This window comes from Ovis aries, chromosome 11 (assembly GCF_016772045.2).
Source record: "Ovis aries strain OAR_USU_Benz2616 breed Rambouillet chromosome 11, ARS-UI_Ramb_v3.0, whole genome shotgun sequence".
Taxonomy (NCBI): domain Eukaryota; kingdom Metazoa; phylum Chordata; class Mammalia; order Artiodactyla; family Bovidae; genus Ovis; species Ovis aries.
The window spans coordinates 29,537,105-29,551,495 of NC_056064.1; the positions used below are offsets into that span (position 1 = coordinate 29,537,105).

The 14,391-nt window shown below is 52.9% G+C and overlaps 1 protein-coding gene across 5 annotated transcripts; it reads right to left on the reverse strand.

Annotated features, from left to right (window-relative positions):
• Positions 1-107: 107 nt before the first annotated feature.
• TMEM238L (transmembrane protein 238 like) lies at positions 108-12,027 on the reverse strand. 5 transcript variants are annotated; one of them, XM_060394830.1, is made up of 3 exons: positions 11,701-12,027; positions 9,247-11,491; positions 5,751-6,735 (listed from the first exon to the last, which is right to left on the reverse strand). In XM_060394830.1, exon 1 carries the CDS (start codon positions 12,021-12,023, stop codon positions 11,784-11,786), a length of 240 nt encoding a protein of 79 aa, XP_060250813.1. In that variant the 5' UTR covers positions 12,024-12,027; the 3' UTR covers positions 5,751-6,735; positions 9,247-11,491; positions 11,701-11,783. The 5 variants fall into 5 exon arrangements, with proteins under 5 accessions (XP_042111605.1, XP_060250813.1, XP_042111604.1 ...); XM_042255671.2 differs by lacking the exons at positions 5,751-6,735; positions 9,247-11,491 and adding an exon at positions 108-544; XM_042255670.1 differs by lacking the exon at positions 9,247-11,491.
• Between the last annotated feature and the right edge of the window lie 2,364 nt (positions 12,028-14,391).

Sequence of the window (14,391 nt, forward strand, 5' to 3'; positions counted from 1 at the left end):
TCAGTGTCTTTTCCAGCTATTAGCTGTAAAGTCTGTTATAAAAATCTATTTTCAAGTAGTACCTACCACTTCATGTATAGTATGATTATACTTTAATTTGTCTCCTCCTGGCCTTTATACAATTTTTGTCATGTATTTTACAAGTAGGTAAAGTAAATAATTTTATCATATTGAGTTTTGCTTGTAGATTTGTTATGCAAGATCAGAGTAACATTTAATCTAGAACTAATGCTCTCCACTACTGAGGCAAAAGCCTTCTGAGTACTCTGCTTAATGCATGACTTATGTGAGTTTTCAAAGTGGTTTGTGGGTCCAGGCTCTGTCAGTTGCTGGCGGCATGGCCTTGGCTGAGTCACTTAGCATCCTGGACCTTAGCTTGCTCACCTCTGCCCTGAGATGCTTCAGTTGACCAGTGTCCCAGGCAATGAGGGGCAGGCCCATCCAGCCCAAGGCAGTAGGACAGCCTTAGTCATCAGAGGGGAAGAGAGATTCATCACCTGCCTTCATCTCCAGGCTCCCATGAATTCGTGTCCGAACAGGGGCTCTATAGGCAGAAACGGGAGAAGTTATTTCTTTACCACCTAGAAACGCAACTGGGCTCAGAGAGGACCTGACCAAGGGGATTAGGGGGTTATTCCACAACTCGGCCACAGCTGTCCCCTCAGCCTGGCGTCCTGTAGGGGCTCCAGTGTGTTTAACGGTGGAGACTGAAGATGACGCCAGTATTTGCAGGAGGAGGAGGGTCTGGGGTCTGCCACGGGGGGTGGGCAGGAGGGAGCAGAGACAGTAGCCACTGGCCAAAAGCCTCCCTGGATTAGGGCTGGCTTGTTCATGAATCTGTGAGATGCCCTTTGGAGAAACCCAGAAACAGGGGTGGGGTGGGGTGAAGTTCCTGCAGGGGGCAAAGTCCTGAGTGACTGAAGCAGGAGCCTGCAGACTGTTGCTGATTGCCTCTCTGTTTCCTCCTCCTGCCTCTGTTCACTCTCGCAGCCAAGGGCTGGGATCTCTCATTTCATCTCTTCTTCCCTAGGTCCCTAGGGGTTCACGGTGGTTGTAATGGATTGTTTTAAATGTTTCAAAAACTCTAATGGAAACCATAATACATCTGTTTTCTGCTTTTTGCAGACCCAGTTATGGATGCATTTGATTAATAAATAATGGGGAAATGAATTAATTATTCCTTAATGATTAGTCTCTTCAGCAGACAGCCTATATCAAGACAATATGGGATAAATGGGAGAAAAATAATAAAGCAGGGTCTCAGTATTGAATTGGTCAGAAAGTAACATAGGATCAGAGGCTCTTTAGGGTTCTTTCCAGGCCCAAAACCCTTCTAGAAAAAGACTGCACAGTCTAGAACTGCCCAAGGCTGGTGGTACCAGTGGTCTGGAGGAGTGACTGAGGATAAAGGCATGTTACAGCTATTTCTTCCCAACTCTGCAAAATCAGGAGGTTATTAGGCTAAAAGGTGGTATGTATGAGAAGCACATCAGGACTGAGTCACCATACCCCAGGCAGAAATTTTAAAAAAAACAAACACTGAAACTCAAGATCAAGGTGATGTCTGCCTGCTTAAGTACTAGGTTGGCCAGAAAGTTTGTTCGGATTTTACTCTGCTATCTTATGGAAAACCTGAACGAACTGTTCGACCAACCCAATAGAGCTATTCAGCCCAGTGGTTCTCAAGCTGTAATGTGCATCGCAGTTACTAGGAAGACTTTTTATTTTTCCTTCTCTTCCTTTTTTAAAAAAATTTTATATTGGAGTATAGCTGATTAGGGCTTTCCTGGTGGCTCAGTGATAAAGAATCTACCTGCAATGGAGGGAGACTCAGGAAACTCAGGTTTTATCTCTGGGTCGGGAAGAGGCCCTGGAGGAGGAAATGGCAACCCACTCCAGTGTTCTTGCCTGGAAAAATCTCATGGACAGAGGAGCCTGGCAGGCTACAGTCCATGGGGTGGCAAAGAGTCGGACATGACTGAACGCACATAGCCAGTTAACGATGCTGGGATAGTTTCAGGCGAACAGCAAAGGGTGGGAAGACTTTTAAAAACAGACAAGCGCGCCCAACTCCCAGAGTTCCTGGTTGCAAAGTTCTGGGGCGGGATCAAGAATTTCCATGTAGAACATGGTCCCAGGCCAGGCTGCTGCTGCCGGTCCAGGAAGCACACGTGAGAAGCACTCCTATTTCCCACTTGCTCACACTCCCTAAGTGCCTTCTACCCTTTCCCTCTGGACTTTTCTCCTGCCTCTTCCCTCCTTTTTTTGTCCATTTGCTCCAGCAGCTTCCCCCTCTTGACTTTCTTCTGAACAACAAGAAACTTAATTGTCTGAAAAACTGAAATGCAGAAGAAGCAAGAAGAAAGCAAAACCACCCCTGGCTGGCAAGGGACATGAGTGGCAGCTGACTCAGGACAGCATGGATGGCCAGGATGTGAGGTCCCTCAGAGCTGACAGAGCCACCCAGGGCTGGTCCAGCCTGGCCAGGACTCCATGCGACAGTGGACGAGGCAGCAGTGGAGGAGATGGGGTCAGCTAGGGGGCAGCCTCCAAGCACAAGCTGGGCTTCAGAGCTCCTTCCCTTTAGAGGATCCAGGACTTGAGTGTGCACTGGAATCCCCAGGGCTTGCAGAGTCTGGCTGCAGGGCCCTGTCCCCGAGGCCTCTCAGTTCAGGTCTGGGATGGAATCCCCAGTGCAGGAAAACCGGGATGAGCTGGTCACCCAACCAGGGCTGGAGCTCTCACCCTTCTTAGAAATTCCCAGTGAGGCTGACCTGCTGGTCCCAGGACCACACCTTGAGAGCCCCCCTTCTTTGCTCCAGGCAACAGCAGAGGCTAGAATGGCTGCAGTAGCCTGGAGTCTTCAGAAGGGCGAAAGGAGAAGGGGGTGACTGAGGATGAGATGGTTGGATAGCATCACCAACTCAACGGACATGAATCTGAGCAAACTCTGGGAGAAGGTGGAGGACAGGGAGGCTGGCATGCTGTAGTCCACGGAGTCACAAAGAGTCAGACACAACTGAACGACTGAACAATAAACAACATTAGCATCTCCGTGTGTCACTTTTCTGCCAATATCATTGTGTTTACCAGGAACCAACACAAACCAGGTCTGTGCTGGACTTGCCCGAGTGACAGTGTATGGGCCTTGGTATCTTATACAGGTCTTTACCCCAAGCTTTGTCTAATCCTTCTTACAGCCCTTCTTCCCCGAGAACAAGCAGGGGTGTGGGGAAATGCAGGACACTGGGCATGCCTGTGTGAAGTAGTTGTTGCTGAACCACACTTGTCTGCCTGACTCTCTTTTCCCTTACTTAGTGTTAGTGTTAATTGCTCAGTCTTGTCTCTTTGTGACCCCATGGACTGTAGCCCACCATCCCCTGTCCATGGGATTCTCCAGGCAAGAATACTGCAGTAGGGTGTCATTTCCTCCTTTAGGGGATCTTTCCAACCCAGTGATCAAACCTGGGTCTCCTGCCTTACAGGCAGATTCTTTACCATCTGAGCCATCAGGGCTTTACCCAGAAAGTTCTTTGGTCCTTCACCTAAATACATTTTGGAACCGGCCTCCACCTTGCGAGGCTCAGCTTCTGATCTACCTCCTCCACGACACTGTAATTTTACTGAGAGATGAGTTGACTCAGAGGGGCTTTGAGGCTACTGATTGGGGGTGGGCTGCCGAGCTGAGATGGACCAACCCTGCCCCTAGTCATTTGCCATCTGCCCTGGCTTTGTGGGTCCCTATGGGTCCTGTCTGCAGTAAAGTGTGGAAACAAGGTTATGTGAAGTGTAGACTTGATTATTAGTGGCAGTCTTGACTGTAAAAATCTTTACAGGTGACCAGTCCTACAGTCCTGGAGTCATTAGGCATCTGAGGAGGTGACCTAAACTTCATAGCTCTGTTTTGACTTCTACAAAAGGGGAAATGATACTCTGTGAGGTGTTTACATTCAAGAGGTTGTGAGTCTCAGAAAGCCAGCACTGAATGACACCTGGCCCTGTGACTGTGATGTCATTATTGTTATAATATTATCCCCTAACAAGCCGGGATCACCTGTAAGGTCACTCATTGTGTAAGTGGCAGAGTGGACTGAGTCAGGTCACTGAGAAAGACCAGTTGTCTCTCAAGGGAAGAGATAGGAAGAGGGGCCATGAGGGCAGTAGGAGGTGTCCCATGCCCAGCCGACTGGGAGGATGAGCCCCGATCAGACCTGGCCCAGCTCTGTGTGGCCCTGTCTGGTGGAAATGCAGCCCCTCCTGTCCTCCTTGCTCTCCCCCTGCTTGCCCTGGGTGGTGAGTGCTCACGGGCTCATGGCCCTGCCATCTGCAGTGACACAGAGCAGCGTGGAAGCCCAGTCAGGGTCACCTTCCTGGTGCGCAGCTCAGCCAGGGTGAAGCGGAGACATGCTGGTTCATGACTCACCTGCAGCGTGAGGTGCTCGCCTGCCCTGGCTGCTGCCCAGCTTGCTCCACCCGCCTGGTGCTCCGCAAGGCTCGGGAGAGTCTGTCAGCAGCTTAAGGTGGGGTGGGGAGGGTGGTCAGAGAGGGCTCGACAGGCAGCCTGCAGACCTGGGCCCCAGTCCTGGCTCTGCCGCTCTTCAGCTGCTTGAACTTGGGAAACTCAGGTCACCTGAAGGCTTCAGAGTCCCCTTCTCTAAATGGACAGAGTTATTCAAGGTCCTCACTCTTCAAAGTGTCTTAAGGACACTTTAAATGCAGCAGTGATACCGCCTGGTACCTATAAGAAATGGAAGCCCTCCCTGAGTTGGAGTCTTCTTTCAGTGAGACCCCCGGGGGATCTGCATCCCACTGGCAGGGTGCTGCTCCCATCATCTCTGGGATGGAGTGTGGTGCTTGTGGCCTCTACTTCTGTGCCATCAGGGATCCCTGAGATACTGTCCTGCCCTGGCAGATGCTCGGTTGCAGACCAAGCCTTGCCCCATGGGAACACCCCGACATTGCACACATATTGCCTAAGTGTGCCTTCTCAGTTCTGGCTCTTAACCCAGGTGCGTGCATGTGTGCTAAGTCGCTTCAGTCGTGTCCGACTCTTTGTGACTTTATGGACTGTAGCCCGCCAGGCTCCTCTGTCCATGGGATCTCCCAGGCAAGAATATTGGAGTGGATTGCTATGCCTTTCTCCAGGGTATCTTCCTGACCCAGGGATCGAACCTGGGTTCTCCTACCACTGCAGACAGATTGTTTACCTTCTGGGCCACCATCTGAGGGGAAGCCCTCAGGTTCCCAAGTCCAGCCTAATTCTGAGAAGCCAGGCTGGTGGCCAAGCACAGAGCTTCCAGAAGCTTCCATGGTGTTAGGATAACCCATGTACTGTCTCCACCCACCCCGTTCTGTGCGTTTCTTCCTAAGAGGTGCTGAGCTGAATATATGATTCCAGGATTTGCGCAGAGGCAGGTGAAACAAATAAGAAGAAGTTGCCCTAAAGCTGGGAGTTTGGGTATCGTTATGGAACCACATAGACTCAGAAGCAGGTTGTGTGTGTATGTGTGCATGCTAAGTTGCTTCAGTCATGTCTGACTCTTTGCGATCCTATGGATTGTAGCCATCCAGGCTCCTCTGTCCGTGGGCAAGAATTTTGGAGTGGGTTGCCACGGCCTCCTCCAGGGCATCTTCCCGACCCAGAGATCAAACCCATGTCTTTTATGTCTCCTGTATTGGCAGGCAGGTTCTTTACCACTAGTGCCTCCCAGAAAGCCCCAGAAAGAGTTAATGTCGAGTTGAAGCAAAAGGCCAGTTGAATCTTTTATTTAGGTAACTACCTCATACCACAAAAGATATGAGGCAGCATCTAAGAAACACATACACAGTTAGGGTGAGAAATAAATAAAAAGTACAAAATTAGACCATGGAAAATATAAATTAGTGATGATGAGCTTGTGAAGGTTGACCGTCCCCCCGTCCCGCCCCCCCCCCCGAATCCAGGTACTCCAGTTGGGTTGCACTGAATTAGATGCAGCTGAATCAAGATTAAAATAGAATACTGCTCTTAAAATCAAGAAATGAGTGACTCAAGGACAGTGCAGCGGAGCCCAGCTTGCTTGTCAGGAAAACCCCAGAGGGTTTCATTTGACCGAAAGCTTGATGCGAGCCCCCCCAACATGGTCCAGCTGTGCAAGTCGGGGGCAGCATTGGTGGTTCCCGGTGTCCAGAGCCAAGGAAGGGGGCCCCTGCCCTCAGCACTGGCTCTGCATTTGCCTTGTCAGCTGGCAAGTTGAAATATACACCCATGTGCTGACTGGACGAGCTGGACGACATGGAAGGATGAGTGAGGTAGACCATCCAGGGGCTCACACAGTCTGTCTGAAGAGCCGAAGGAGCAGCAATGCCAAATGATGTGTGCTCGAAGAACTCTCATTTGGACTTCTATACTTGGTTCCAATATATATATATGTATTTTTAAGGGACATTAATGAGAGGAGCCTTGGAGGACGGGACTTCTCATTGACTGCCCAAGCCCACAGTGGAGTTATTGCCATAAAACCCCACTATGCAAATGTTAGGGGCTCTCCAGACCCTCACAGACAGTTAGGGCACCAGCGGCAGTCAGCCAGTGGCCAGGGGCAGGGGTTTGGGTGTCTTGATGGAGCCTGGCCCTCATAGCCATCTCTGGACATCCTGGCAGGTGTTTTAAAAGCCCCTGGCTCCTGTGGGTCCTGTTACAGGAGGTGCTGCAGAGACAGGGCATCTGTTTGGTGCTTCTCCATCAGATGGCACCTGGGCTGAATAAATGTAGACGAAATAGGTCAGTCTGAGACTTGAACCTGTCAACTCAAGCCTGGAGAGGGTGAAACAAGCATGGTTCTCAGAGTCTGCTGGACTCGGGTGTGAATTCTAATGCTGGCTCTTGACAGTTTCAGAGCTAGTCCTGAAACTACCTTGAGACTTAGTTTCCTCACCTGTAAAATGGGGATCTGAACCCCAAACCCACAGAGTTGTAAGCATCAAATGAAGTCTTGAAAGTAAGTGACGAGCCCAGTGAACACTGACCCACCTTCCTTTCCTCCACCATCCCACCTGCTTCAGTCTCGTCCACAGTCCTGTCTTCAGCCCCTGCCTCCAACTCCATGTATGAGCCCCTTTCTGAGTGTAAATTCTGCACATTCTAGGCCTGTTGGGCAGTTCTGCTGATCAGTATCCCCTGCACCCCCAGCTCTGCTTTTGCAGAGGAAAAGGCCCGATTCTGAGCAAGCCTGCACCTTCCCCTGACCTCTCCTGATTCCACGGTGGGAGTGTTTTCTGAAGCCTGTGACACGACCACTCCCCCTGCCCCTTGAGGGAGACTGGGATGTCTCCTGGGCATCTGTTGTCCACCCACATGGTCTCTGTCCCTCTCCCCTCCTCCCTGCAGCCATCACTTTGGTTCAGTTTCTTGTTATTGCCCCTGCTTTCAAATGCCCCCGCCCCCGCCCCTGCAGTCTCCATGCCTCTCCTCCCCAGCCCCTGCTGCAAGTGACACCAGGTCTCTCTTCCTCAGTCAGAGCCTAGCCGAGTCACCCTCCAGACCACGGAGTCATCGAAAGTCCCTCCTTGCTTTCCAAGTGCCAGGTTCCTCATCTGGCTTTCAACGTCCTCCAAGCTCAGCAGTGAGGAGCCCGAGCCCTGGTCGCCGGCGTCTGTGTACGCTTTCTGGGCCATCTTTCCATTCTTCCCTTCCTTTCCCTCTGGGCCTCCCCAGGTGCCGGCTCTGCCCGGCAAGCTCTTATCTGTTGCTTGGGACCCAGAAGCTGAAGCTACACGTCACCCCCTTTCTCCCCCAGCCCTCTTCCTCATCTGGGCTTTCAGGCCCCTGTGAGACCGTGCTCCTTCCGCATACATTTTCGAGGCCCTGTGTACTTGCTTGCTTTCTCCTAGGCTAACAAACAGTTCCTCCAGGACTTGGAGAGAGTTTAGCTCTTCCTGCAGCCCCAGAGCACGCACCGCGCAGGTAGGCAGGCCTTTCCAGCCGGCTCTGCTCTGAACCAACCTCGCAGCCTCACTGGCCCCTCCAAGGCAGAGAGGAGAGCCTGTGAGCAGGAAGAAGTGCTCTTCCCAGGGCTCGGGGCTGGGCGCCTTTCCACACCTTTCAGCATTGGTTGCTGGGGGAGGAAGTGCCTGTTGCTGTGGGGGTGTCTTTCTGGCATGTGCATGGCAGGTGTGAGGGCCTGTTTGTGTGTGAACAGGGCAGATGGGATGCGGAAGCCTTGTGACTGTGAGGTTTTTATGTGTGTGTGTGAATGTGTGTGTGCAGCGGGTGAGGGACATGTGACATGCGTGCGTGCGTGGGATGTTGATGTGTATGGAAGGTGTAGGTAAGGAATGTGGGTGTGTGTGGGTGTGTGGGGAGAGTGTATCGGGGATAGACTGTGTGCGAGTTGGCTGCGTGTGATGGGAGAGGTTGGTGTGCACGTAGTGTGTGTGTGCCTGTGGGCATGTTTATGAGGGGACGCGGAGGGGGTGTACATTGGGAAAGTGTGCAGAGGGCTGGGATGTGAGTACATGTGTGTGGTGTGTGTATGTGCATTTTGGGGGGAGTGTAAACTCACCCCCTCTTGTGAAAGGACGCGTCCTCCCCTGCCTTTATCCACAAAAGATGCCCAACCAGGAGAGCGTGGAGCAAGCAAAGCTTTGGAAAATAGAGCGACTGAATTATTAAACCGCTTGGTACGTTGTTGAGGGATTAAAAATGAGCTGCTCATCCCAAAATTCCTGGAATGTCTTGGAGGTTTTAGAGGCCAGGTGGCCCTGCCCCATCCTGACTGCTGCTTGGGGGCGACCTGCTTGCTGGTCTCTGGGTGGGTGGGGTGGGGGTGTCCTAGCAACCACCCCACCAAGCCTCTGGGGCATGCAGTCTTCCCTTTGCTCCACTTGTAGGGCTGCGGAACTGGCTGAGCCAGTTATCAACTGACCATAAATCGTGAATATGGTCGGAGAGAGCTTCAGGGACACAGGTCACAGAAAGGAAGTGGGTGGGTCGAGGCGTTGCAGAAATATCTTTTAGCATCGAAACTTGGGTTCAAATTCATGAAGTCTTATGTGAAAGTCTGGTATGAACCTTCATACTGGAAACCCCGCGGCTCTGGTGTGTGTGTGGTGGGACAGTGGGCTGTGGGCATTCTGCCTGCCGCTGCTGCCCCAGCCCCCAGAAGCCTCTGCAGAAAACAATCCGAAACCTCTCCTGGGGACCAAACCTTCTACTCCAAGAGGGACTTAGGATGACTTGCCCGAGGTCAGTCAGGGGCTGCTCACCGTGGACGGTGGGTCCTGGCCGGCTGTAACCTGTCACTCTGGGCAGCCCCAGATACCATCAGGGATGTGGGTCCAAGCTGAGCTGGATGGAAGGGCCAACTGACTCTCGGGTCCTGTAGAACTCAGAGTTTGGGGACTGAACCGATGAAGGAGATATTTGCTTGATTGTGATCAGTAAGACCACAGCGGACCCACAACTTTTGACGTCCCTTTGAGCCCAGACAGAAGTCTGGAGTTCTGGGGTGACCCTCACTCATATCCACTTGGGAATCTTAACACCATATGCTGCTGCTTGAGGAACTGGTCAGGAAGGCTTCAGGGATGTCTGTCCCTGAGGAAGGTCCCACCCCGCTGTAATGGGCTGGCTACCCTCATCAGGACACTGGTTTATTTGAGGGCCCCTTGTTTCATCAGCTGTCACTTGTATGGTGCTCTACGCACATGAACTTAATCTCTGCAGCACCCTTATGAGGGTGGGGATATCATTAGCATCATCTCTGAAATAGAGGCTATTATTAGCACCCTCTCCATTTTCCAGATTTGGAAACTAGGTCACGGAGTCATAACTAGTTTATAATTAGTCTATAACTTGCCCCGGGTCTTGCAGCTAGTAAGAAACAAGACTGGATTCAAACTAGACAGTCTGAGTCTTGACCCGTGGTCTTCATCACTGGCGTATTGAACTACTTTCAATCCAATGAAGGGAGGATGTCCAGGACAAGGAGACTGAACCGGGGACCGCTTGTAGTTTAGGCAAGCGACTGAACTCCCCAGAAGGGCTTGCATGGGTCACCATCATTGTCATCCGTGCCTTTGGCCAAGGTGGCCTTTTGGAAACAGATCAAATTATGTCGAGTGCCTACCCCTTTCTACATCTCTTTAATGACTCCTTCTTGTTCTTAAAATCACGACCAAAAGGATTTTAGGCCCTGCCTGGTCTGGCCTCCCTCTGCCGCAGGGCCCTGAACCTCCCTTGCACTTGCCGCCTGTCCTTCAGTCACTCCGCTGTCTTCTCTTTCCTGCTCCCCCAGGATCTTTGCTCAAGCCCCCTCCTCCCTCTGTAAGACTCCACCTTCTGGGTCAGTTTCTCTGCTGAACATTCCCAAGGAGCAATATCCCTTTTCTTCCTAATCCTCACCAGACTATTATTGTATTGATGCCTTGTTGGTGAGGCTGACTCATGTCTATCTCTCACCTGATGGGAATTCCCTGAGGATAAAGAGCTAGTGTGTTTTACTCTTCACAGCATCCCCAGCTCCTTGCACATTGCCTGACGCATCCTTGTGTTGCAACAAGGGCAGGCCATTATCCCCAGTTTACAGATGGAATTGTAAATAGGGAATACTGAGGCGTGATGCCTCCTGAGCAAACAGGTGGTGCTGCTTCGAGCAGGGCCCAGGTGCTCTGACTTCTCATCTCTGTCCTTTCACCTGCCGAAAACAGTTCAGTCTCCCCTTCTGAAACCTCTCCAAACTACTGTTCCCTCTCCCCCTTCCAAGAGTCAGGTGGAATCCCCCAGAAAAGACACAGTTAATATTGCCTCCTTCCAACCCGAAGATGACCTTTGCTTTCCCATGCAGCTATCAAAAGAGAGTGCCCAGCTGTGCCTAGGGGCAGGGTCCAGCCCACCTGGAGGAGGGGATGATGACCAAACTGACCAGGACCCCAACTTCAGTCCTCTGGGGAGATCCGCCCGCTTCTAGTTCAGGGTTGTGGGGGCCGGACCAGCTCTGTCTTTTGCATTTCATGTTCATGCGAAACACCTTGCAATTATCTGCCTCCTGGTTACACACGGTCAACCCAGTGCTGGCCCAGCTGGGATGAAATGGTCAGTCACGGTCCCTCGGCTTCCCCGTCTCTCAGCCTGGCTGGGGGTGGACAGGTGGGGCGCGGGCTGCCTGGGAGCGGGGGGTGGGGGCACCACTGAGAGAGGAGGCAGGTGCGTTGAGAGGGGACATGAAGGGGGCAGGTCCTGACCCCTTCTGCATGTCCCATCTGGGCAGATGCAGGAGGAAGGAAATGAGAAGGGCCATTCTGGAAGGTTCTGCTCCGCTTCCTCCTGCAGCAGGTAGCCCACAAGGTGAAGGCATAAATGGCCATCAGGGAACTTTCCATCCTCTTGCAGCACTCAAAGTTCTCCCCAGCAGCATTCTCCTGAACAGAGAGCCCGGGTGGGCTCCTCGCTCCAAGTTCTAAGCTGAAGGGATAACTTCCTGTTCTGCACGGCAGGACCCCTGTGGTGGATCTGAAGCAATAGTGTCTGTGGAGACCCCCTTTCCAGTTTCCATGGGAAAAGGGGTCCCCAGGGAGGGAAGCACCTGCTGGTGGAACCTAGGTGGACAGAGTCCCTAGCCAGGGAGTAGTCCTCGGGCCACCTGCCCCTTTAGTCTCCCCCCCGCCCCCCTTTTCGGTCCAGCCTCCCACCAGCCCTGCATGCCGGTCAGGGGCACTCACCTGGTCCCTGGCTGGGCAGAATAGCCCTGTGCTCCTCCACCTGCCAGGAAGCCCATGTCCCTCCTCCTCTGCCCACGGCCAGACTACAAGTCCAGTTTCTCAAGAGGCACCTCCACATTGAGGGTGTACCAGGCAATCCAGAAGAGCAGGCTGAAAGCCAGGATCAGGGACCCCGTGTAGATCAAGAAGTCCCAGAAGTCAAGGGAGGCAAAGATGCCCACAAGCAGAAGGACCAGGCCTACGACGTCGAGCAGGAGGGCCAGGCCGAAGAAGAAAGCACAGCGTCCAAGGCGGCACGTTCCCCGCAGCTTCCCGAGGAGCATCGCCGGGAAGGCAGAGGCGGGAGGGGCCCAGCTGTGCTCCCCAGGCCGGCCTGCATGGGCAGGGGGTGGTGCTGCCAGCCGCTCCCTTTTCTCCCCGCCGGGCATGAGCAAGCAAGAGAGAGAGAGAGAGCTGCCCTTTCTGGAGCCACACGGAAGTACAGGTGGACGTCCCTTTATGAGCGCGCAGCCAGTGGGGCAAGATATTTCTTAACTGTTTCATAGCTCAGGTGTGACCCTGATGGAAGCAGCCTGACATCACCACTGGTACCGCCTGACATTGTCGTCCCCTGGGGGCCAAACAAATGGCGTGGCAGGGGAGGGGTCTGGAGGAGGGGCTGTGCTGGCCCCCGGCCTCTCCAGTCCTGGGCGGGTCCTCCCAGGCTCCTGAGATGTGCGGTCAGCTGGGGGCTTTCCCCCACCCCCATCCTGCCTTCTGCCCTACTCTTCTGGGCGGGGACGGGAGGCTTCATGTAAAATTTAGAGAAGAGGGTTTGTCCATGCAAATAGACCTTGAAATTGTGCTGTAAGAAGCAGTCCATGTCAGCAGCAGGAAAAGCCTGTGCGTCTTGCAGATTCTCCACTCTGAAGCCCCCAGGCCCGAGCTGCCTGGAGTTGGGCTGTGCCCGCTGGCCTGAAGGCAGATCTTGGGGAGGGGTGGCGATGGAAAGGACGGGGAGGACGGGGCAGGGACACCAAGGAGGGAGGGGACATGTGGCCTCAGTCTGGGTGGGCTGGGTGTGGACCAGAAGGCAACCAGGCCAAATGTTTACCTGGTTCTCTGGCAGTGTGACTTTCGAGACTGACTGACTCCCCGTCTGCTTTCTGTGTCAGGGACGCTGCACGTGATCCTGAGGGCTTATGTGTGAAACAGGGGTGTCTTATCACCCAGCCCCTCCCAGGGTGTGGTAGAGAAGTGAATGTCAGCTGAGAAACACGCTGTACTGAAATCGTTTCTACTTTTTCTTTGGCCTTCTCCTGTGGATGAAAATGGCTTCCTAGGTGGCTCTGGGAAGATAAAGAATCTGCCTGCAATGCGGGAGATTCAAGAGACACAGGTTCGATCTCTGGGCTGGGAAGATCCCCTTGAGGAGGGCATGGCGATCCCCTCCAATGTTCCTGCCTAGAGAATCCCACGGACAGAGGAACCTGGTGGGCTACAGTCCACGGGGTCACAAAGAGTCGGACACAATTGAAGTGACTGTGCACAGGCACGCATGTGAATGAAAATAAACATAGGGGGGTTCAAATGTAGTTTCCTACGAGTAAGCTAAGCAGGATGAGTGAGGAACTTTCAGGTAAAAAGCATCGCGGAGGGAGAGAGTGTTTTAAGCTATAGATTTTAGGATCTGAAACACAAGACTTGTCCAAAGCCAGGGAGCCAGTCCGGAGCATCAGCATCTTGAGAAATCGCTAAAGCCAAGCCCCCACCCCGTATCCACACTGTCTCCCCAGTCTGTCCGCAGAAGGGATTAGGTACCTACACAAGGACACTTCCCAGGGCAGGAGAAGCCTCGGCTCTTCCCATCTGTTGTCCTCAGCTTTGACTAGAGAGAGTCTCTTGGGAAGAACAGTTGAGGGACAACTCTGCCCTCTTTAGGGGCAGGGGGAGGGCCTCTAGGATGGGGGGTGGGCAGCACCAGGCTGGTGGGTCCCTGCTTGCCTCTCCACAGGTTCCCAGGCTCCTGGGCAGCATCCGGTGTACGTGTGTGTGAACAACAACCTTAGTGTAAAAATTTCTGGATGCCAGGAGGTCTCTGAGCCCTGGGCCACCCAAATGGTTGGGCACTATTCTTCTGTCTGACATGTGGGGTCAAAGGGAAGCTGGTGTGGGGAGGGTGGGGCTGGGGGTTGAGGAAGAGTAAATTAGGAGCTTGGGTTAACAGAATCACACTGGTGTTCAGTGTTAGTTGCTCAGCTGTGTCTGACTCTGTAACTCCAGGGACTGAAACCCACCAGGCTCCTTGGTCCAGTGAATATTCAGGCTTGATTTCCTTTAGGATTGACTGGTTTGATCTCCTTGCTGTCCAAGGAATTCTCAAGAGTCTTCTCCAGCAACCACTGTTCAAAAGCATCAATTCTTTGTTTGAGTGATAAAAGGTGATGGAAAAAATTACAAAAATGAGGAAATGCAAGACAGCAGGCATCTGTTACGCTTTCTGAACCATGAGCTTGGTTTGTAGGGTGCAGCTAGATGCCCGAACCCCAGCTAGTGACTTCGAGGCCTGGTCCCTTAGGGCCCTCTCCCACCCCTCCACTTCTGGGAATCCTTGGGGCTGCAGGCGCCCTGACAGCTCAGAGAGATCTCTGTTTCTGCTCTCACCACACAGCTCTGCCTCTTCTTGGCAATGGGGACCTAGCCACTCCCTTG